This window comes from Diabrotica virgifera, chromosome 10 (genome assembly GCF_917563875.1).
Source record: "Diabrotica virgifera virgifera chromosome 10, PGI_DIABVI_V3a".
Lineage (NCBI taxonomy): Eukaryota > Metazoa > Arthropoda > Insecta > Coleoptera > Chrysomelidae > Diabrotica > Diabrotica virgifera.
The window spans coordinates 42,487,829-42,510,348 of record NC_065452.1 but is presented as its reverse complement, the minus strand read 5'-3'; the positions used below and the strand labels follow the sequence as shown (position 1 = coordinate 42,510,348).

Genomic DNA, 22,520 nt, shown 5'->3' with positions numbered 1-22,520 from the left:
CGCGATATGAAACATATCGGCACTTCTTGGTCGTTTTGTATTTGAGACAGAACTCCTGCAAATTTTTGTATGGACGCATCAGTTCGGAGTATAAAAGGTAAATTGTAAATGGGGTGGTATATTTTCGTTCCTTTTGCGAATTCTCGTTTTAATGTTTCGAAAGCTTCCTCCTGTTCTTCTTTCCAATTCCATTTTATTCCTTTTTTAAGCAACTTTATCAGAGGGATTTCCTTTTGGCTCAAATCGGGAATCAGTTTTTTAAAATAATTAATCGTGCCAAGAAAACCTCTCAATGTTTTCAAATTCGTTGGTCTTGGGTATTCATCTATGAGCTTGACTCTATCTTCGGATAATCTTACTGTTTTGGTGTCCAATTGAAAACCCAAATAAATGACTTCTTTTTGAAAAAATTGACATTTTTCAATGTTTAATTTCAATCCCGCTGTGTCCAATTCTTCCAGAATTATTTCTATGTGTTTCAGATGACTCTGAGTATCTTGTGAAAAAATTAATAAATCATCGATATAATGAACTATGAAATCTTCGTGGCGATTCAAAATGGTATGTAGAGCTCGGACGAGTGCAGCACAAGCACTCTGCAATCCAAACGGCACTACCTTAAACCGGTAGACAATACCATCAATAGAAAAAGCGGTGTAGTTTCTACACTTTTCAGCTAACGGTATCAACCAAAAACTATGTTTTAAGTCAATTTTCGAAAATATGTGTGACCCGGTGATTCTTCCAAAAATGGCCTCGATGTTTAGAGGTGATTCATATTGTGATACAGTGTGCTGGTTGATATTCCTGGCATCTAAACATAATCTCAATTCTCCACTGCTTTTCTTTACTATCACAATCGGGTTAACATATGGTGAATCACATCTTTCGATGATTTGAGTTTCCAACATTTTATTTATTTCTTCTTTCACCTCTTGTCGATACTTGTATGGAATCGGGTAAGTTTTTGATCGAAAATTTCCCAAGTTTTTCACCTCAAATGAATGTTCGTACTTTTTAGCCACTCTGTTTTCCTCATTGATCAAATTTTCGTAGTTTCTTAACATCAACCGCAATTCTTTTTCTTTCCCTTCTCCACATATCAATTTTCTGTCTTTTTTCTCAGATTCTTCACACATGTTTACCGTGCATTCTGCATCCTCGTTTGCATATACCTCCTCTTCAAATACCACTGTTTCAATCATATTCTTTTCACTTTCATTTTTTAGCTTTATTTCTTCTTCTCCTGAGCCCGTCTCTTCTTTTGAGGAATCCCAGGTTTCCTTTGTTTCTGATACTCTCAAATTTTCTTCTTCTGGGCTCAACTCTTCTTTTGAGGAGCCACAGGTTTCATTTTCTTTTATCTTTTTCTGACCTTTTCTCCTTTTTCTTCTTTGTCCTTGCTTCGCTGCCAAATTCATTTCCACTGTTTGTTCTTTACCTGATTCGTCCATATTTTGTTTCTCCTGTTCCTTGTCCTGTTCCTTTTCTTTTTCTTCTGTTAGTTTCATCGTATTATTTTTAAAATCTATCACTACATGTTTTTCTGCCAATTCGTCAACTCCTACTATCATGTCATGTGACAGATTTGGCATTATTACACATTGTAGTGCATACATATTCTTACCCAGTCGTACCATTACTCGTATGCCTTCATTTATAGTTGCCAATGTCCGTTTGTTTGCGCCCACTAAATTTACCCTAGGTATTTTGTAAATTAAATTTGTTAAGTTAACTTCTTCTATTAGTTTTCTGTTGACCAATGTTATTTCCGATCCAGTATCTATCATAATTTTAATTGGTGTCTCGTTGATAAATCCATCCACAAATTTTAAATTAATTACATTTTTCTTTTCGTTGTTTCCTGCCAATTTAATAAACTCCTTGGGGTGACAAAAGATTCCTGTTTGTTTTTTTGTTTTTAGTGAGCGCCGTCGTGAAAAGACGCCGGTTGCTCATTGTTGTTTATATTTTCGTCATAATTTCTCTCTCCGTCATATTCTTCTGTCTGGGTATTATTTACCTCTCTTCTATTTTCTCTTGGTCTGTCGGATCTGTTTCGGTTTTCTCGATATCCCTGTTCATTTTGTCTACCATTATTTCTGTTTTCTTGATTTGAGCGTGTGGTGTTTCTATTCTGGTATTCTCGATTTCTGTCCTCATTCCATTGCCTATTTCTTTGTTCATAATTTCCTCTTCCGTTGTCTCTATTTTCGTTTTCCCTTCTGGGATTAAAATCTCGTCTTGTATAGTCCCTCCTATTTTGATTTCTATCTCTGTAATCTTGTGTTTCTCGGGGCCTGTAATCTTCTCGCGACTTTCTTGATTTTCTTTCTCTTAGACGTGATTCTCTTATTTGTAGGAATTGGCATAAACTATCTATGTCTTTGTAGTTTTGCAATGTGATATGGTCTTCCAGCGTTTCCTCGAAATGTCTTGCAATCAGTTCGACTAATTGTTCCGATGAGTAATTATATTGTAAATGTTTTGCATTATTGTACATTTGCAAAGCATATGTCCTTTCTGATACACCCATCCTATCATTGTATTTCCCATTTTGCAATTCCTTGTTAATTTCCAATTGTTGGACCTTTCCCCAGAAATAATTCAAAAATTTTTGTTCAAATTGTTGCCAATTGCCGAATTCTTCTTCTTTGCTATCGAACCATAGGCTTGCTTCATATTTGAGATGGTTTCTGATAGTTTCTTTTGCTGTTTCGAAATTTCCGATGTGCTGTATTTTTTTTTTCAGGCTATTTATGAACGGCACTGGGTGTAATCTTTTTACATCCCCGCCAAACCTTATCTTCACGTCATCTGTGCTATGTATAACCATTTCTCTTCTTTCTCCGACATTCTGTTGCGTCCTGTTTTCGGTGACTTGTTTTTCTATTTCTGTGATTCTTTTTTCCACTTCTTCTCTGTCTACTTGAATAGCATTTTCTAACTTATTTTCCAAATTTTCTAGTTCCTTTTTCTGGCCATTCGTTAACTCCTCCATTTTGTTTTGAATTATCATTTCTTGTTCTTTCATGTGGTCCTTCATTCTAATTTCTTGTTCTTGCATGTGATCTTTAATTTTCATTTCTTGCTGTTCTATCTCGTTTTTCATTGTTGTCAAACATCCTTTTATTTCCTTTTCATACTTTTCTATGCGTTCCTCTATTTTCTTATTGTTCTCTTCTATTGCTTGTTTTGTTTCCTTTTGGTTGTCATCCATTTTTTGATCCACTTTATCCATTTTCTTTGATGTTTCTTCCATGGCTTGTTTCGTTTCACGTTGATTTTCATCCAGTTTTTGTTCCATTCTTTGTGACTGGAGTTGCATCATTTGTAATATTTTATCTATTCCTGATAATTCTTGCTGTTCTGATGCCATGATTGTCGTGTCTAAAATGTCTTCTTGGTCTGAATTATTCTCTTGATTTGAATGTTCTTTTTGTTTTTTGTTGTCTTTGCTTTGGCTTCTTGTCACAGACATTTGTTTTCAAGAAGTACTGTCCCCGCCAAATATGAAATTTTACTAGTATGTTACCAAGACGACTTTTTCTCACCCAAATATTATAAATTGTCAATAAATATATCAAATGTAATATCGTAAAAATAAAATATTAAATCAGTTATGTAAAATTTGTACCTAAAGAGATCTAAAATTTTATGTTATCAAATGTAAGTATCTCACTTTTTACCACAGGCATATAAATTTTCAAATACCGGCTTTACTCTTTCTATCCTTCAAATTTGCCACCAGAAATACTTTACAATGCCCTCCACGTTGGACGACAGTTGTTGTGATCTTGATTATTGATATGAGATAATAATTTTATATGTCATTTAATTTAATCAATGCTTTAATAATAATCTAATTAATTAACCAGATCACATATCAATATGTTTTCAATCTCAGGGCGAATTATAAATTAATTACTTACTTTCGTGGCTTCTAGTATTTCTTAATGGTTCCTAATCGGGATAGAAAAGAAAAGAGTAAAAAAAAATACACATATGGGTTACAATTGTAATCAAAATATTGTTTATTTTATTTAAATGGCAATCACTGCTTAATATTTGCTATATCTTATTATTCTTAAACATAACATTTATACATGGGAATCTTATTTTCTTTTGATTTCCAATTGAAAGTTTTTATTAACATTTAACTATTATGATTTATCAGCAACAATTCTATTTAAGTTTGATGAAGCTTTTCTGATATTATTGATTATGTTTTTTCAATTTTAAATGTGGTATTTACTACGAAAAACCCATACATTCATGTCCAAACAAATGAGACTGACCTTTTTCTGGTGCACTGAGAATGTCTTCACACAAGACCCGTTTCCTGCTATCCTTGGCTGCAATCAAAACCTCGTCCTGGCTTCCAGTAATGTTCTCCTCCGAAACTAGCTCGTATAGCTCTCGTTTCCTGCTTCTGTCGTGATGCTGTGTTCTACCTTTTTCGAAACTGCAATCAGCTACCGGAAACTCTTGGCTCAAGGAGGTTCTTTTACTCTCGACCTGGCCTACTTCTCGTTCCACGATAGATACTCCACACTCACGGAACTACAACGACTTTCTCACTCCTCGAACACTACCGTCTACTACTCGACTTCACTTCTCGACAGCTCAAAACATTCTCATCTCTATTTGTCATTCATTCCCCTCCTTTCTAAATATCCCTTCCAGATTCACAAATCAAAATTCCACCACCAACTCTCATTCGCAGTATTCCTCAAAACCAATTTTTAAACTTTCTAAATATGCTTAATGGATTTCAAAGAAAATAGTTAATTCCCATTCTAAAATTACTTTCTACTAATTACAACATTTAATGATCTATTATCTACTTTCACTAAGTCTTCTTTAGCATCGGCTAATGATTGAACCTTCCGCGAACAACGATAATGACCTATTTTCGATTTCACTTTAGTTTTATTTTAAGCGCATTGTTCCGAGTATCGTTTTAATCACTTCTTAAAATTAAATATAACAATTTGTTGTATACAGGTTGTTCTAAATTTATATGCCCGTGGTTGAGAAAATTGAAAATATTTTATATTAAATTGAATTTTGTCTATAATTATCAAAATTTAATTTTCATATCAAATAGAAATATAACAATACATATATTATTTTTGCTGGTGTCAATGTTAAATTTTTTCTTTATAAAACTTACCTCTAATGCAGTTTTCGATGTGCCTCGGGCCTTCCTTTTCAGCAGCTTTTCCGACCAATATTCTATCTTTATTTTCTGGATCATAAAAAACTACAGATGGCACAAGCCTCTCACCGTTTTTGTCAGGAATAACTTCTGTCTTGCCCTTTCTATACACTGCTATACATGAAAATGTTGTCCCTAGGTCGATACCAATGGGAAGGTCGTCAAAAACAGCCTAGAAATGAGTGGTAATCAATTATTATTCAGTTAAAAATTGGGTGAAAATTAAAATGTTTAGTCAGTGTGAAATGATTCAGTGTATAATACATAGCAAATATTATTTCCGGTCTTTTCTTATTCTATTATTTATTCTTCTTTTTCCTTAGGGTTTCCCTTTTCAGTGGTCGCTGTTTCTTATTCTTCTTCGTCACTCATTTCAGTCCATCGTATTTTTTTCACCTAAATCTTTCTCTCTTAATTCTCCTGCCGCACATACCTTCCATCTTCTTCTCGGATTTTCTTTACCTATCCTTCCATCCAATAGAAAGGACTATCGAATACACTCGACCACTCGTTTTGGCTTTTGTAGATTTCCATAAAGCCTTTGACACAGTAGAATTTGACAAAATTGTGGAAGCACTACAAGCATGCCGCATTGACTACCGATACACAAGGTTAATTTACAATACATACAAAAACGCAATTATGTCGGTGAGACTACATAAAAACACGGATCATATCCCAATCGGCAGAGGAGTCCGATAGGGCGATACCTTATCGCCTAAACTGTTTAAGACAGTACCAGAACATGCTTGTAAAAAACTTAACTGGGAAGAGAGAGGCCTAAACATTGACGGTAGAAGATTAACAAATTTGAAATTCGCAGACGACATAGTTTTGTTACCTGACAACCTCAAGGAGATATGTGCAAGGCTACATGAACTTCTGTTAGTGTGTGCCAGTATAGGGTCTTAAATATATATATCTCCAAAACAAAATTCATGAGAAACCTAGTACCTAGAGGAAATATCAATATTGGAGACAACGAAGTAGAGCTAGTGGAAAATACATATACCTTGGACACAACATAACGATCACAAGAGACAACCAAACATGCGAACTACAAAGAAGAATAAACCTAGCATGGACAGCCTATGGAAAACTCAAAGTCACCTTTAAAAGCGACATACCAATTTCTTTAAAACGTAAAACATTTGATCAGTGTGTGTTGCCTATGATGACTTATGGTGCCGAAACTTTGGCATTGACAGCTACATCTTTTAAAACGCTGCAACAACTCAGAGGAAAATGGTCAGGTCTATGCTGAGTATATCGCTTCGTGACCCAGTTAGAAACGAAAACTTAGGACGAAGGAAAACTTAAGGATACACGACTAAGAGAACAGTGTGCAGAAAACCAGCAATTGCAACATAAACACGATTCATTCAATATGCGCAAAAAAGTTAAAGAAGCTGCAGGCTTATACAAACCTAGAAGAGTTGGGTGTTTGGCAGATAACCAAGGCAAACTACTGTTAAGTGTGGAAAAAAAAACTAGACACATGAAAGAAATATGTGGAAGTAACTTTTGCAGATGAAAGGCAGAATACCATTGAAGACACTGAATGCCAAACAGGACCCCCGATTACCATTGAAGAAGTCAGCTATTAAAACAACTAAAGATGGTAAAGCTGTAGGGCCTGACCAGTTTTATGTAGAATTCCTAAAACTTATGGATGAACACGGAATAAAATGGATAACAACTGTATTCAACAAAATATACGTAACTGGAAAAATACCCCAAAGCTGGTTAAAGTCGACCTTCGTAACTTTACCCAAAAAAGTAAATGCCAAAACATGTAAATACTACAGAACAATTAGCCTAATGAGCCACTTACTCAAAACGTTTCTGAAAGTGACACGGCAGAATATATAAAAAAATGCGAAGAACAGGTTTCATGGACGCAGTTTGGATTCCGCGATGCCTTAGGCACCCGAGAGGCTCTCTTCGCTGTCCAAGTGCTTATGCAAAGATGCAGGGATGTTGATTGCGACGTGTATATTTGTTTTATCGACTACAAAAAGGCGTTCGATAGAGTAAAACATGATAAACTCATAAACACCTTGAAAGAAGCAGGAGTAGATGATAGAGATTTAAGAATCATATATAATTTGTATTACAACAAACTGCCAATATTAAAGCGGATGACCCATTGACAGAGGCAGTCTCCATAGATAAAGGCGTGAGGCAAGAATGCATCCTGTCCCCGGTGCTGTTTAATATATACTCTGAATGTATCTTCGAGCAAGCGCTGGGAGAACTACAGGAAGGCGTATTAGTCAATGGAGTGCGTCTGAGCAACATTAGATATGACTACGACGCTGTAGTTTTTGCAGACAGTCTAGATGGTTTGCGAAGAACAATGTCGCGCATATCAGATATAAATAGAGAATACGGACTTGATCTCAATACAAAAAAAAAACAAAGTACATGGTAGTCAGTAAGCGCAAAATAATAAATACACAGCTTTTGGTTAACCAACAACTAATTGACAGAGTCGACAGCTACACATACCTTGGTACCAACATAAACAGCCAGTGGGACCACTCAAGTGAAATAAAACAACGCATAGGAAAAGCGAGATCAGCGTTTATAATGATGAAGTCTCTTTTCAGAAGCCACGATTTACCTCTTGCTAGCAAAATCTCTATCATCAGATGCTATGTATTTTCTACGTTATTATACGGAGTTACAGAGTAAAGGCCTGGACACTTTCCGAGGCTTCTTTGAGAAAACTCAAGGCATTCGAGATGTGGTGTTACAGGCGCATTTTGAGAATTTCGTGGGTGGATCGTGTGACTAATGTTGAGATTCTACGTAGAATAGGCAAGGAATGCGAGATTATTAACACAATCAAAGAGCGCAAACTAGAATATCTTGGCCATGTTATGAGGAACGAACAGAGATATGGCTTGTTGCAACTAATTCTTCAAAGCAAGGTATTTGGAAAGAGAGTACCAGAGAGAAGAAGAATATCTTGGCTTCAAAACCTGAGAAAGTGGTTTAATACATCGACAACCGGTCTATTCAGAATAGCAGCAAGCAAAGTTAGGATTGCCATGCTGATCGCCAACATCCGGAACGGATAGGCACCTTAAAAAGGAAAAGAAGAAGACGAAGAACAGGATCTACCAATGTAATTTCCCGAATTGCCATCCTGAAATGGAACTGAATGAGTGATGGGAGGTGGACGAAGAGATTACTTAAGTGGAGACCGAGATTAGACAAAAGAAGTATATAGAGGAAGACCACCTACTCGTTGGACTGACGATCTCAAGAAAATGTCAAGAAATTGGTTGCAAAGTGCTCAAAATAGAGCACAATGGACAAAAATAAGGAAGGCCTATGTCCAGGTCCAAGACCTAAAAAAATTAACATTTTTTTCCAAATATTTTACAATATAAAACTATATTATGTATATCATATAATTCATTTATTATTTCAAATCAATACAGATGTTTACGACATGCTAATTGATACTGTTCACGTTATCAACACTACATAAGTAATAAAATTTTAATGTTTTTGTTGGTCGGTGAAAGAAATGCGACAACAGAAAATTGTTAATTGTGTTTTGACTGGAATAAAGATTTAAGAATTCTAAACGGAACATCTGATTAAGCATATCCAATACACGTCGTTGTATTTTTAGGAGTGATTTCTTAAAAATCTTATTTTGGGATTAAATTTCATAATAAATTTTTTGTCTAGTTTTAGATTTTTTTTAAGTTTGAGAGAAAAAGTCGATGTGGATCATTATGGAGAGAAACATAATTTAAGTGTTACACAGTTATCTGAAAAATTTGGAATTAGAAAACCACAAGCCAGTGAAATTTTGAAACATAAAAGTGATTTAATCAATCAGTTTTCGGAGAACGGAAACCTGGAAGCGAAAAGAAAATTTTTGAAAACCGATGGTACTGCATTAGACCTATAAATATTTGTTTTCGATTGGTTTTGTGAAGTGCGGTCTAAAAATATTCCTGTTTCTCGTAAAATTATTCAAAAAAAGGCATTAGAAGTTGCAAGGGAACTAAGCTTTGATATGAAAGCTTCTGGTGGATGGCCCGAGAAATTTTGTAAGCGACATAATATTTCCTTCAAATCTGTATGTGGCGAAGCAGCTGCTGTAGATTTATTAGTAGTTTTAAACTGGAAGGAAAAGTGCTCATTTTAATGACAGTGTAGGTATGTATTCACCGCGAGATATTATTAACGCAAATGAGACGGGATTATTTTTTAGAGTTTAGAGCATTACCCAAGAAAACTTATACCCTGAAAAGGAGAAAGGTGCATTGGAGGCAAGGCTTCTAAAGATATGATCATAATTCTATTTTGTACCAATATGGTATTTTGATAGAAGAATGCAGAGAGAAAATCGAAAAGTTCAATAATCAATGTTCATAGACAATGCTGCGCGGAATGGGACGTTTCATCGCCGCCTTTTCATCGCCGGCCGTTTCATCGCCAGTTAGTCAGTTGATCTTGTATTATGGGAGATGACACGACACGACGTTAAATTCAGTTCAAAACTTATTACAAATAAATAGATAAAAAATATTATTATATTAATTTACCATTCTATTTCTATTTCCCCTAAATTTGATACTAAACAGTATTAAATTTGTAGTGTTAAATTATATTTTATATTATAAAAGTTTAAAAGTCTATTAAAAGATTAAGTATGGCAACGGGAATGGTCATATCTCGCATTTCCTAGAATTCCTAATTAATACTAAAAATAAATAATAAATGTAACTGTCGAAAATTGGTCGAAAATTCGGAAATATATCAGTTAGCGATTAACTGACTGGCGATGAACCGGCGGCATCGAAACGGCCGGCGATGAATCGGCCGGCGATGAACTGGCGGCATCGAAACGGCGGCGATGAAACGTCCTAGACCCATGCTGCGTGGTCATCCATACATGTACTTATTATAAAAAACTTAAGTCACCATTTTTTTTCTCTTCAACGGACACCTCCTTTAAACGGACAGACGACTACTGTCCGTTCAAGGGAGAGTTCACTGTATGTGTCAGGCCGAAACGTACTGAGTGGTTTCCGAAAGTAGTTATAACATGTGAATGTCGTGATAATGTTAGGTGCTTAAGAATGGTTCTCAATTTTGCAGAAAACAATTTTATGGCGGAGTACTATTTTTGGTCATACGGAAAAGGTCACAATAACGGCCCAAGCTTAAATTCAACAATAGTTTCAGCAGGACAGGAAAACCTGTCACACTGCCAGGGACTCTCTTCGAATACCGTGTGATCATTTTGGGAGTTGCCACTCACCAGAACTAACGCCACCAGATGCGTACATATGGGGAATGCTGAAGGAGTCAGACAGATCCACTGTCTGCCATTTCAGAATTGTGGACTAGAATTAAAGATTTTTTCGTGCTAGAGGCAGTGGGGGATCTAGAGCTTTACCTTGGGAGGGGAAATTTGCCTTAGGGGAGCAGTTCCAATGAAAAACCAAACAAAAGACATAAAAAAGATAAACTTGGATTACATAAAAGACATAAATAATAACAAGTAGGCATGAAGTTCCCTTAATTTTCCAAACTACCGTGTTTATTGGGTTGAATTTGTCTTTCTGTGGTTTCGGCTTTATGTCAGCTAATATATTTTTATGTTTGAACAATTTTTTTCTTTAATTTTGGACCTTGTTAGGGCGAGAAATTTTCCCATTTTCCCTCCCCGTAGATCAACCACTGGGCGGAGGGCATCTTTAACATCTATTTTATCAGGAACGTGCGTCGTCGTAAATAATGTTTGCAAGGCTATATCATGTATATAAGATACATAAATACAGTTGAGTCCGCGAGTCTTTACCCGTGCGTCATTAACACCTGGCGAGATAAAACACATACTTTTTATCTAGCATCATTCTCTTCCACGCATGAAACTTATGACAAACCAGCTGCCGTTTGTTATTAAGTAAAAACACATGTTATTTTTATGAACCATCTAGACTCAGTGCATTGAAAAGAGATAGGTACAAAAAAAGACGATTCGGTATGTTTTCATATTTTAAGCACAATTTGTTTGACGTTTCTGCTTTGTTTACTTTTGTGGCTGTCAGTCAGTTGAATTTTTTGCGGTTTTTGTCGATTTTTGCGTTTTGAAGTTTCTTTATATTACACAAACAGTTGTTTTCAAACTAATTTTATATTGGGCTTTGAAATTTTAAGGTAAATAATTATATTTTGGCAATTAATATTTAAAACATACAAAGCTAACGTCATTCACACAGTAAAGAAATGATTGTGTTTAGATTTCCGTCAAAGTGAATAAAATAACAAAAATAAAATATGTTATTGAATTTTTTTATAAATTGTTTATTTATTTATTAATCAATAATAATAAAAGAATTTATTAAGCTACTTCAAATGTAGCTGTAATTCTGCACAAAAATGTTGAAGCAAAACTTACATTTGACATTCTATATATTTGATAACGTCAAATTTTATAATAAAACCTGTAATCGGAACAGTAGCCACTTTCTGTCACTTATTGTTGCGTGAAATAGATTTCCGACTTATTTCGTATTCTTTAAATGATGACGCACGGGTAAAGACTCGCGGACTCAACTGTAATCATAAACATTTCGATATGCATTTCAGCACTGTTTATTTTGCCGCATACTGTACTATCATGTGTATTATGTAAAATTGTAAAGTTGTAATTGTAAAATTTTAAAGCCCTAGGCCTAGAAGGCCTGTAATACGCGAGGCAATAAAGCACTAAAATCGGCCTTACCTCCAAAAAAAAAAAAAACGACAAGACGGATCTTAATAATTATTCGATTTTTGCGCCAGGAAACTTTGTGACCCATAGACATGAGATAATATTGAGAAACTGCAACAAAAAATGCATTCTTAAAATGCATCTCAAACAGACAATAAAAAAATTCAGAACTCGTCAATTATCGGCGGAAATGAGTTCAAGTTTGTTACTCGGGGTTTTTTGGGGTCGCTGAAAATGAATATGATGTTGAAAGTGATCTCCGGAATACCTAGTGCACAGGGTCGTGACCCGTCAAAATAGCCCAGTCAAAACAGCCCCGTCAAAATAGCCCGGACCCAAAATAGGCTCGACAAAATAGCCCGCAACCAAAATAGCCCCGACAAAATAGATCGCACACAAAATAGCCCCGGTCAAAACAGCCCCGGCTAAAATAGCCCCGGCTAAAATAGCCCCGACTAAAACAGCCTCTTAGAAAACACCTCCAATAAAAAGTTGTACCTTTTAACGGAGTACCATTTATTTTAAATTACTATTCTAATTAGGAAATAAGCCACAATTTACTTAAAAAAATTTTTATTAACCTTTCAACTTCCACTTCAGACGTCGTTGTCAAAATACAAAATATTAATAAATTAAACAAAAATGTTGTTGATCAGTAAAAAAATTCTTCTAATAATTTAATTTAATCTGACTCATTTATATTGGCAATTCAGCTACAGTATGGTGTAAATGGAAGGAATAAATTCGTTATATTGTAAACCCGCGACGTTGAGGAAAAATCCTGAAATAGATCGATTTTTAATTTTAAATTACGATATTCTTATTATATATGACATACTAGTGACGTCATCCATCTTTGCGTGATGACCTAATCGATGATTTTTTTAAATGAGAATAGGGGTCGTGTGCTAGCTCATTTGAAAGGTTATTTAATTCTCTTTAGTAGTATAAACAATTACATAATTATTTATACAAGGTGTCCAAAAATTTTTTTTATTTAAATTATTCGACAAAAAGAAGAATGTATGTAATTGATTTAATTTAAAATGCATTTTACTGTTGCCCGTAAACAGAAAAAAAATTTTATATCACAAATTGACATTGATTTTCGCTTAGATTAAAAGTTCAAACTTCCAAGAGGCAGAGAAGACTGGACTCGAGTTCTCTGAAAAGACTATTTTTATTTAATGTGGTTAAGATAAACATCTGAATAGAGGATAATTACCATTTCCGAAAAAATATATCTTTAACGGTTTATTTCATGATGAATTCTGAAGGGAGCTATTTTGTCGGTGCTATTTTGTCGGGGCTATTTTGTCGGCGGGCTATTATTCCGCGACTATTTTGTCTACAGGCTATTTTGTCGGAGCTATTTTGTGTGCGGGATATTATGTCGGGGCTATTTTATCGGAGCTTTTTTGACGGCGCTATTTTGACGGGGTACCTACTGTTTACCTTGTCTTCTGGAGTTTTCGGCAAATTTATTAAAAAATCATTAGTACCAGAAAACTTAAATATTATGTTCATTAACAATTTTCAGAACATGATTTATTATTTTTCACTGCGTCATCAGCAAGTATTGTGCACAAATATTTTGCAAGTAGACAACGTCATTTCAATTGTAAATAATATTGTTAATTCTTTTTTCAATTTTATTCGTTCACGAGAATTAAATCATCGTGAATTCGTAGCATTTTTGGGATAGTTAGAACCAAAACTACTGATTCTATCACATTCATATTCACAATCATATTTTTTAATTTTCTAAATTTACTAAGTTTTGAATATCCAGGTGATTTTGCGTTTACACTGGACATTTAAAATATTTTAAGCACTACATTGCAGGGCAAAAATTGATACGCACACAATATGATAACAGATAAATTCTTTTAAAATGAAACTCAAACTATTCATTAATCATAACAGTGAAAAAAAATAGTTCATTTTCAATCATTAAATAATGCAAGTACCAGAAAATAAGTTAAAAGTTTACAAAGAAGAACTTGTAATTTGTCACGGTCCTCAAGGAATTTGAAAATCATTTCAAAGATTTTGAAGATAAATATATCATTTTACTTATCACTTGTCAGAAATCATTTTTCAGTTCAAATTGATTCCGTGCCAGTTGACAGGGAAGACACATAATATGTCAAAAGGAAGATATTTTAGCATTTTACAAATCTTTATCTAGAATAATATTTGCAAAATTTAATAAATATTATTTAGTTTGTAAATAATAAATAATATGTTTCATAAATATTTGTTTATTATTTAATTCTTTCAAAGACAGCAAAATAACGAAGGGGATTTAAAATTTTTTCAAGCCTATATCGTTGTTTATTTTTTATGTATACAGTGTGTCGCATTTAAAATGAAGACACCCCTATATTTCAGCTATCAAAATAAATACACATTTGAAATTTTGCAGTCATACAAATTGATGTTTCACAATTTTTAAGATAGTCAACTGAAATTTAAATTTTAAACGCGGCCTATTGCGAATCCACAAACAGGGTAAATTTTCGATATTTTGCTTAGCGTTAGAGATATCAGAAAAAGTTATTTGGAAAAGTTGCTCCAAATATTAATGTAACCCCACATATCAATCTGGATCCTCCATAAGAAAAGAAGTTGATTAATAGCAAGCTGAAAATTTGTTAATAGCTTAACGGTGTCTAGTCGGACAAACTTTGATATATGGGAACACTGGAACGGGAAGTTTTAATGGTGGAACAGGTTAAAAATTTGGAACGTCAGACTACGAAAACGTCAGATGTATTTTGTCGGACTGAACTTTCAATTGATTTGTTGTCTTTTCATTAAACTCTCATCCAAAAATCAGACTGGTGTGTGTTACTAACTGGGCATTTTAATGAGTGGAACACGAAGAACATGCCAAATGGACAGAAATCATGTTGGTTAGTAATAACAGTCTGATTTTTGCATGAGAGTTTAATGAAAGGGTAACAAATCAATTGGAAGTTCAGTCGGACAAAATACATCTGACGTTTTCGTAGTCTGACGTTCCAAATTTTTAACCTGTTCCACAATTAAAACTTCCCCTGTTCCAGTGTTCCAATATATCAAAGTTTGTCCGACCAGACACCCTTAAGCTATTAACAAATTTTCAGCTTGCTATTACTTTTCTTTGGTACGCGGGATCCAGACCTACAAATTTCATGAAAAAATTCCTTTTAGTTTTGTCAGTATTTGTAGTTAGGATCCTAAAACCTACAATTGGCTGTCCCTAGATACATCTCGGGCCAGCGTTATGATCTGGAGTACAAATACTGAAAAAACTAAAAGTGCGAATTTGGTTATGAAATTGGGTATGTGATGTTATAATATTTGGAACAACTTTTCCAAATAACTTTTTCCGACATCTCTGACGCGAAGAAAAATATCGAAAATTCACCCTGAGGATTCGCAGTAGGCCGCGTTTAAAATTTAAATTTCAGTTGACTATCTTAAAAAATGTACACCATCAACATTTAAAATCTGTATGATAGCCGAAATATAGGGGTGTCTTCATCTTAAATGCGACACACTGTATGACGTTTGCATCTATAAGCAGGGAATTTCCTTTCAAATATAAGTAACTAATAGCAATGTGAACGAAAAATAGATATTTAGAAGGGGGGGGGGGGGGTAGCATGCCTAAATCACTGCGAACGTCATTTAAACAAAATTAGAATAAATAGTAAAAAAAAGTATAGCATTTGAAAATTTTACCGTAGGTAACAAATTTTGCGGCCCTCAGTAATAGAGCAAAAACTTTTTGTGGCCCTTACCACAAAAAGTTTGCCAACATATTAAAAAATCACTTAAATTAGACAACAGGTTTAGAAAATTCGAGACATTAAAAATGACCAATTTTTAAAGACCTTCTGGGAGAAGTGTGCTTATCAATTTAAATAGATATATTTTTTGTTTTTATTAAAGAGAGACAATTTAGGTAGTGCCTATACAAAAAGTGGAATGAAATTAATTAAAATAATTAAGCACAGTAATAGGTATACATTACTCTACTTAAAATGTACATGACACAAAATTTAATAAGTAATTTAAAAAGAAATTTTTATACAAAAATGTACAAATGGTTAAAACGAATAAAACAGGAATAAATAATTACCTTAAACCCCTTAGACATCATAAACAACAATTATTGAGCACTATAATAAATTAAATCGTACATACACTATAATGTTTTTGTTACAACCGTTCTTGTAGGTAATCGTAGTTAGCTTATAGATGTGGTCTGAACATGAGATTAAATTAAAAACAATTAGGTTTTAGTATCGGTAAAATGATATTTAAAAACTAATTAAGGTAAATGAGATATAAAAATAACGAATACTTTGTGCTAAATTCTAAAAAAGCTTTATAGTCCAGGAACTGGGGTCAAATGTTGGTAAGGGGCCTCGGAGGCGCTGAAGGTTGCCATAGCTTTCAGTGTAACAAAACTCTGAGAAAGGTCCACTGACTACGGACATGAGTCAGTATCCGTGCAAACGGAGCAGCTCTGCCAACGAGTCCTACTCCTACGTCCACGAAGACATTTATGTCGCGTGACCCTGGTAATACTTGGCGTACAATGGATGTGCGTTAAGTAGCTGACAGAAGGCAAAAGGCGGGTCTCCGGCGCCTCAAAACTGGAGCAACATGGCTAAGGGAGTCAACCTTGAAAGAAAACATGGGGAAGGCAAAGGGAAAACCACCCCATTATTTTTCCCAGGACAACTACATGGCAGATAATTCAAATATAATGGCCCTCAGTGCCCGGCAGGTTTTAAATAATCCCCGGGATCCCCGATGCTAAGAATCCCCGGGAGGAATCATTACCTTAAAAACCTCAAAATTGCGACCTGGAATGTACGAACTCTTTTTGAAGCAGGAAAATTGGATAACGCGACTTTAGAAATGAAACGCCTACAGATACAAATCCTCGGCATCAGTGAAACGAAATGGCCACACTCGGGAAAATGTGCAACCGCGAATGGAACCTTATTCTACTCCGGAAGCAATGATAAAGACCACAGAAACGGAGTAGGAATAGTATTAACTAAGAAACTCGCTGAAAAAGTAATAAATTTTGTCCCCCATTCTGACCGCATAATACTGATACAACTACAGGGAAAACCCATGAATATAAATATAATCCAGACTTACGCACCAACTGCTGATAAATCAAATTCTGAAATTGAGCGCTGGTACACAGAATTGGAAACCATCATTAAACTAGTTCGAAAAACTGAAATAACCATTATAATGGGAGACTTTAACGCTAAAGTTGGGAATGAACCAGTGCCAGAAGTGGCTGGCAAATGGGGACTAGGTAAAATAAATGACAGAGGCGACAGATTGATAGAATTCTGTCAGCAACGTGAGTATGTAATTACTAACACCTGGTTTAAACTACCACCTTCTTCTTCTTAACGTGCCCTATCAAGTCCCCTTGACGTTGGCGATTAACATGGCGAAACTGTCTCTGTCTCGAGCTATTCTAAATAGGTGTTTTGCTTTCTTTATTCCTGTCCACTCCCGAATATTCTTCAACCAAGAGGCCTGCTTTCTACCAATTCCTCTGCGTCCTTCGATTTTACCCATCATAATAAGTTGAAGAATATTATACCGGTCTCCCCTTACTACGTGTCCAAAATAGGCCATCTTTCTATATTTGATGTTATCAAGCAGCTCGCGGGTAGCATTTGCTCTCTTAAGGACTGCCACATTTGTCAGCATAGCCGTCCATGGTATTTTCAGAATACGTCTGTGCAGCCACATTTCAAAGGCCTCCAAACGGTTAATGGTGGATATTTTTAATGTCCATGCTTCGACACCATACAAGAGGACTGACCAAATGTAGCATTTAATCATGCGCTTTCGAAGTTGAAGTTGCAAGGTATCATTACAGAAGAATGACCTCATTTTTAAAAATGTCGTGCAGGCTATCTCGATTCTACATTTTATCTCTTTATCTGGATCTAGTTGTTCAGTAATATGGCAACCAAGATATTTAAAACTGGGTACTCTTTGAATTATATGACCATCAACATATAAACGTGAATCTTGATGGGCTAAACGGCTAAATACCATGTATTTTGTTTTTGAACAGTTTATATTTAGGCCAAAGTCTCTTCCCACTGTATCAATGACATTTAAAGGTGTTGTAATCCATTCATATGATCACTTAAAATAACTGTATCGTCTGCATATCTGATTGTATTTATCAGAATTCCATTAACCTTCACACCCCATTCCAAATTATGCAGCGCTTCCTTAAATATTCTATCTGAATACAAATTGAACAACAGTGGGGACAGTATACAACCCTGTCTGACACCTCTTTGTATTTTGCATATTTCTGTTGATTTTCCCATTTATGCAAGCTGTCGCTGTTTGACGCCAGTATAATTTTTCTATGATTCGCACATCTTGACTATCAACTCCTTTATCCTTTAATATTTTAATTAATTTGTGATGTTGTACTCGATCAAAGGCCTTCTCATAGTCAATAAATACAGCAAAGACGTCTTTCCTTTGATCTCGGCATTTCTGAAATAACACATTTAGTGCAAAGAGTGCGTCCCGGGTTCCCAGTCCCTTTCTGAAGCCAAATTGTGTTTCATCCTGGTCTTCTTCACATTTATCTCTGATTCTACTGTGGATGACACGTAGAAAGATTTGCAAGGTGTGGCTCATAAGGCTTATCATTCTATAGTCGCTACAGTTTTTCGGACGTTGTTTTTTTGGTAGGGTTATGAATTCGGACTTTAACCAATCTTCAGGGATATCGCCAGTCCAATAAACATCATTGAAAAGTTTGACTAGTATTCCAATGTTTTCTTCATTTATGAGCTTTAACATTTCTGTAGGTATGTTGTCGGGACCAACGGCTTTCTTGTTTTTTGCCAATTTTATAGCATGTTGTGTTTCTGATTTTAGTATTTCTGGTCCTTCACCTTCATCTAAAGTGTCCAGTTCTTCGGGTCTATCATCATTATACAGTTCATTTATATAATTATACCAGGTAGTTCGAATTTCGTGTTCGTCTGTTATCATTTTTCCCGACGAATCGGTTATAGTATGTGGAGTTTTCTTATAATAAAGACCAGCTACTTCTCTAACTTTTTTAAACATATTAAACGTATCATCTTTTTCATTCAACTTTTCTAATTCCTTGCATTTATCCTCCATCCATTTTTCTTTAGCTACCTTTATTTTTTGTTTAATTAGTTTCTGTTTTTCTTTGTATTCTGTTTTGTTATCTTTCAGTTTTCTTCTCTGCTCCATCAATTCCAGGATTTCATCAGTCATCCATTGTTGTTTGTTGTGCCTCTGCACCGTTGTTGTATATTTTTCCATTACTTTCCAGGTAAGATCTTTAAACGTGTTCCATATTTCTGTATTGTTTTCATTTGTTGAATTCTTTAGCTGATTATTCAGGTCATTTTCTATTAGCGTTTTGTTGGATGCTGATATATGTAATTTTGGTGTTTTGGGGCTTTCTTCGACTTTTTTGAGCTTCACTTGGATGTCAGCTATTAGAGGATTATGGTCTGAACCGATATCTGCACCAGGATATGTCGTTGATCTCTTGACACCATTCTTAAATCTCTTGTTTACTAGAATATAATCTATCTGATTTCTAAATATATGAAGTGAGTTATCTCCTGGTCCCTTCCATGTATATAATCTTCTTTTGTGTAATTTGAACCATGTATTTGCGATTATCATGTCATGTTCTTGACAGAACTGGTATAATCTATCGCCTCTTTCATTGCTCTCCCCTAATCCACATTCACCTATCAGGTCAGATCTTCGTCCTTGACCAATTTTCGCGTTAAAATCTCCAATAATATATGTGATTTCGTTCCTTTTTAGATTGTTAAGTGTCTGTTTTAATTGACTATAAGATGATTCAACATCATTGTCATATTTCTTTTCTGAAGTAGGGGCACATATCTGGATAACATTGACATTAAATGGTTTACTATTTAATTGGAGTATCGCTAGTCTGTCGTTTACAGGTACAAAATCTTTTACATATTTCTTGAATTTAGATGTTATAAATATGCCAACTCCATTCCTATGATGTACGTCATCTTCTACACTTCCAGAATAGTATAGTGTGCCTTCATTTTGTTCACATATTCCCACTCCAGGCCAGCGGAGCTCACTTATGCCCATTATATAAATTTTTAAGCGTTTAACCTCGTGAACTAAGTTACTGAGCTTGCCTGCTGCATAGAGGCTTTTAACATTCCATGTGCCTAATCTGATTGTACTGCTAGATATTTTTAAAGTTGTCGTACTTTTTAAATTGTAGGGGTTTCGTGTGGTGACGACCGGGAAGGCCCTACAGTCTGGTGCGCACCCTTCCCTGCCGGATCTTGGTTTCCGAGATCCATGATCAGTAATAGTCTGATTATGTTTGGATTGCGCCATGTTAACTTTACTCGGGAGAAATAATTGGACTACCAGCAAGAAGGTTATATACCTAGAAGTCCCCACAGGATAGAGAACATAACATCGTCCGCAACCAAATTGACTTTATTCTTGTCAATAAAATGTACCGAAACTCTTTCAAAAGCGTAAAAACTTTCCCTAGTGCTGACATTGGTTCCGATCATAATCCAGTAGTGGCGCAGATGGAAGTGCGACTAAAAATATGTAAACCACCACAAAAGAAGACTATTAGACGCATATCCGAACAACTTAATGATGAAAAAACCAAAAAGAAAACAGAAGAGCAGCTGAACAACAAACTTAAAGAAATTACCAACAAGGAAGACAGAGCACGAGATATAGAACAAAACTGGGAGGAAATCAGACACGTCCTTGCAACGGCAACCGAAATGATAACAGAACAACGACCACGGAAACAAAGATGGATGACAGAGGGAATTTAGATTTAATGGATAAAAGAAGAAAATGCAAACAGCACAATGCAATGTACAAAGCAATAAATAGAACCATTAAACAAAAAATAAAAATTGCAAAAGAAAAATGGATAACAGAACAATGTGAAGAGATCGAAAACTTATATAAAAAACATGATGACTTCCATCTTCATAAGAAACTCAAGGAATTCACAGGCACGACATACTCACAAGGACCAAATAATCTAACCAACGCAGAAGGCAAACTGATTTCAAGCCCTGAAGAACAAATAAACATGTGTGAAGACTATATAAAGGAACTCTTCTATGACATCAGAGAACCTCCTACATTAAATAAAGAAAACGACGAAGGTCCTCCAATACTGAAGTCTGAACTGGAATATGCTCTACGTCAACTAAAAAACAACAAATCTGTAGGAAAAGATGAAATACCAGCTGAGCTATTGAAGTTAATCAACGAGGAAAACTTAGACCTCCTTCTTGGACTATTTAATAATGTTTACAATACAGGGGCAATCCCTAAAACATGGCTTGAATCCGTCTTCATACCACTACCTAAAAAGAAGAACGCCAAATGTTGCCAGGACTTCCGCCTTATAAGTCTATTAAATAACATTCTGAAGCTTTTTTTGCGAATCATACAGAACAGAATATATAAAAGATGTGACGAGGTCACCGGTCAAGAACGATTTGGCTTCAGAAAAGGTATGGGGACACGAGAAGCAATATTCTGTCTTCAAACCCTGGCACAAAGGTGCAAAGATCAGCAAGCAGACCTTTTTGTCTGTTTTATAGATTTTGAGAAAGCGTTCGATAGGGTGAAGCACAAGACCTTAATAGGGAGATTGAACGACATCGGAGTCGACAAAAGAGATTCTAAAATTATAGAGGCTATTTATTGGAATCAGAGAGCAATCATAAAGACCAATGGTAACACGTCAAGGCCAATTGAAATTCAACGAGGTGTTAGACAGGGTTGTGTGCTATCACCCATACTGTTAAACGTCTACTCTGAGGTAATATTTGCGAACGCTTTATCGCGCTCTTTAGAAGGAATCAGGATAAACGGCCAAAGAGTAAATAACATCCGCTATGCAGATGACACGGTAATAATGACTGATTCGGACCATAGTCTGCAGATACTGTTGGATAGGGTTACTGAGAGTTGTGAAAAAATGGGGATGAAGATCAATACTGCGAAAACCAAAGTTATGAAAATATCAAGGAACAAAAATTTACCTCTTCCAATATATGTGAAACACCAACAGCTTGAATATGTAAGCCAATACAAATATCTTGGTTGCTGGTTCAACAATCAACTTGATTATAAGCAAGAAGTAAGGGCGAGAATAGAGATAGCCCGACAGGGTTTTATCAAAATGAAAAGCTTATTTTGTAACAGGAGCATTAGTATCAGCCTTAGATGTCGTTTTCTGCATTGCTATGTGTGGTCAATACTTTTGTATGGAACGGAGGCCTGGACACTCAACACAACACTGATGAACAAGTTAGAAGCCTTTGAACTCTGGCTTTATAGACGAATCTTGAAAATACCTTGGACAACCCACACCACCAACGAAGATGTTCTGAGGAGAATAGGTAAAGATAGTGAACTGCTAAAAATCATTAAAGTCAGAAAAGTTAG

General features: G+C 35.2%; 2 protein-coding genes across 2 annotated transcripts in view; one reads left to right on the top strand and one right to left on the bottom strand.

The window, feature by feature from the left end:
• The window catches only part of LOC114340208 (heat shock 70 kDa protein-like), a 33,021-nt gene extending 16,748 nt beyond the window's left edge, over positions 1 to 16,273 (bottom strand). Inside the window, exons 1-2 of the mRNA XM_028290926.2 lie at positions 16,105 to 16,273; positions 5,177 to 5,393 (exon numbers count right to left, since the gene is read on the bottom strand). Of these exons, the coding sequence (XP_028146727.1) occupies positions 5,177 to 5,393; positions 16,105 to 16,125 (238 nt within the window). The 5' untranslated portion in view covers positions 16,126 to 16,273. The remainder of the gene's footprint in view (positions 1 to 5,176; positions 5,394 to 16,104) is intronic.
• Positions 1 to 22,520, top strand: part of LOC126893421 (neurotrimin-like) — a 792,502-nt gene that overhangs the window by 185,802 nt on the left and 584,180 nt on the right. The window lies entirely within an intron of this gene.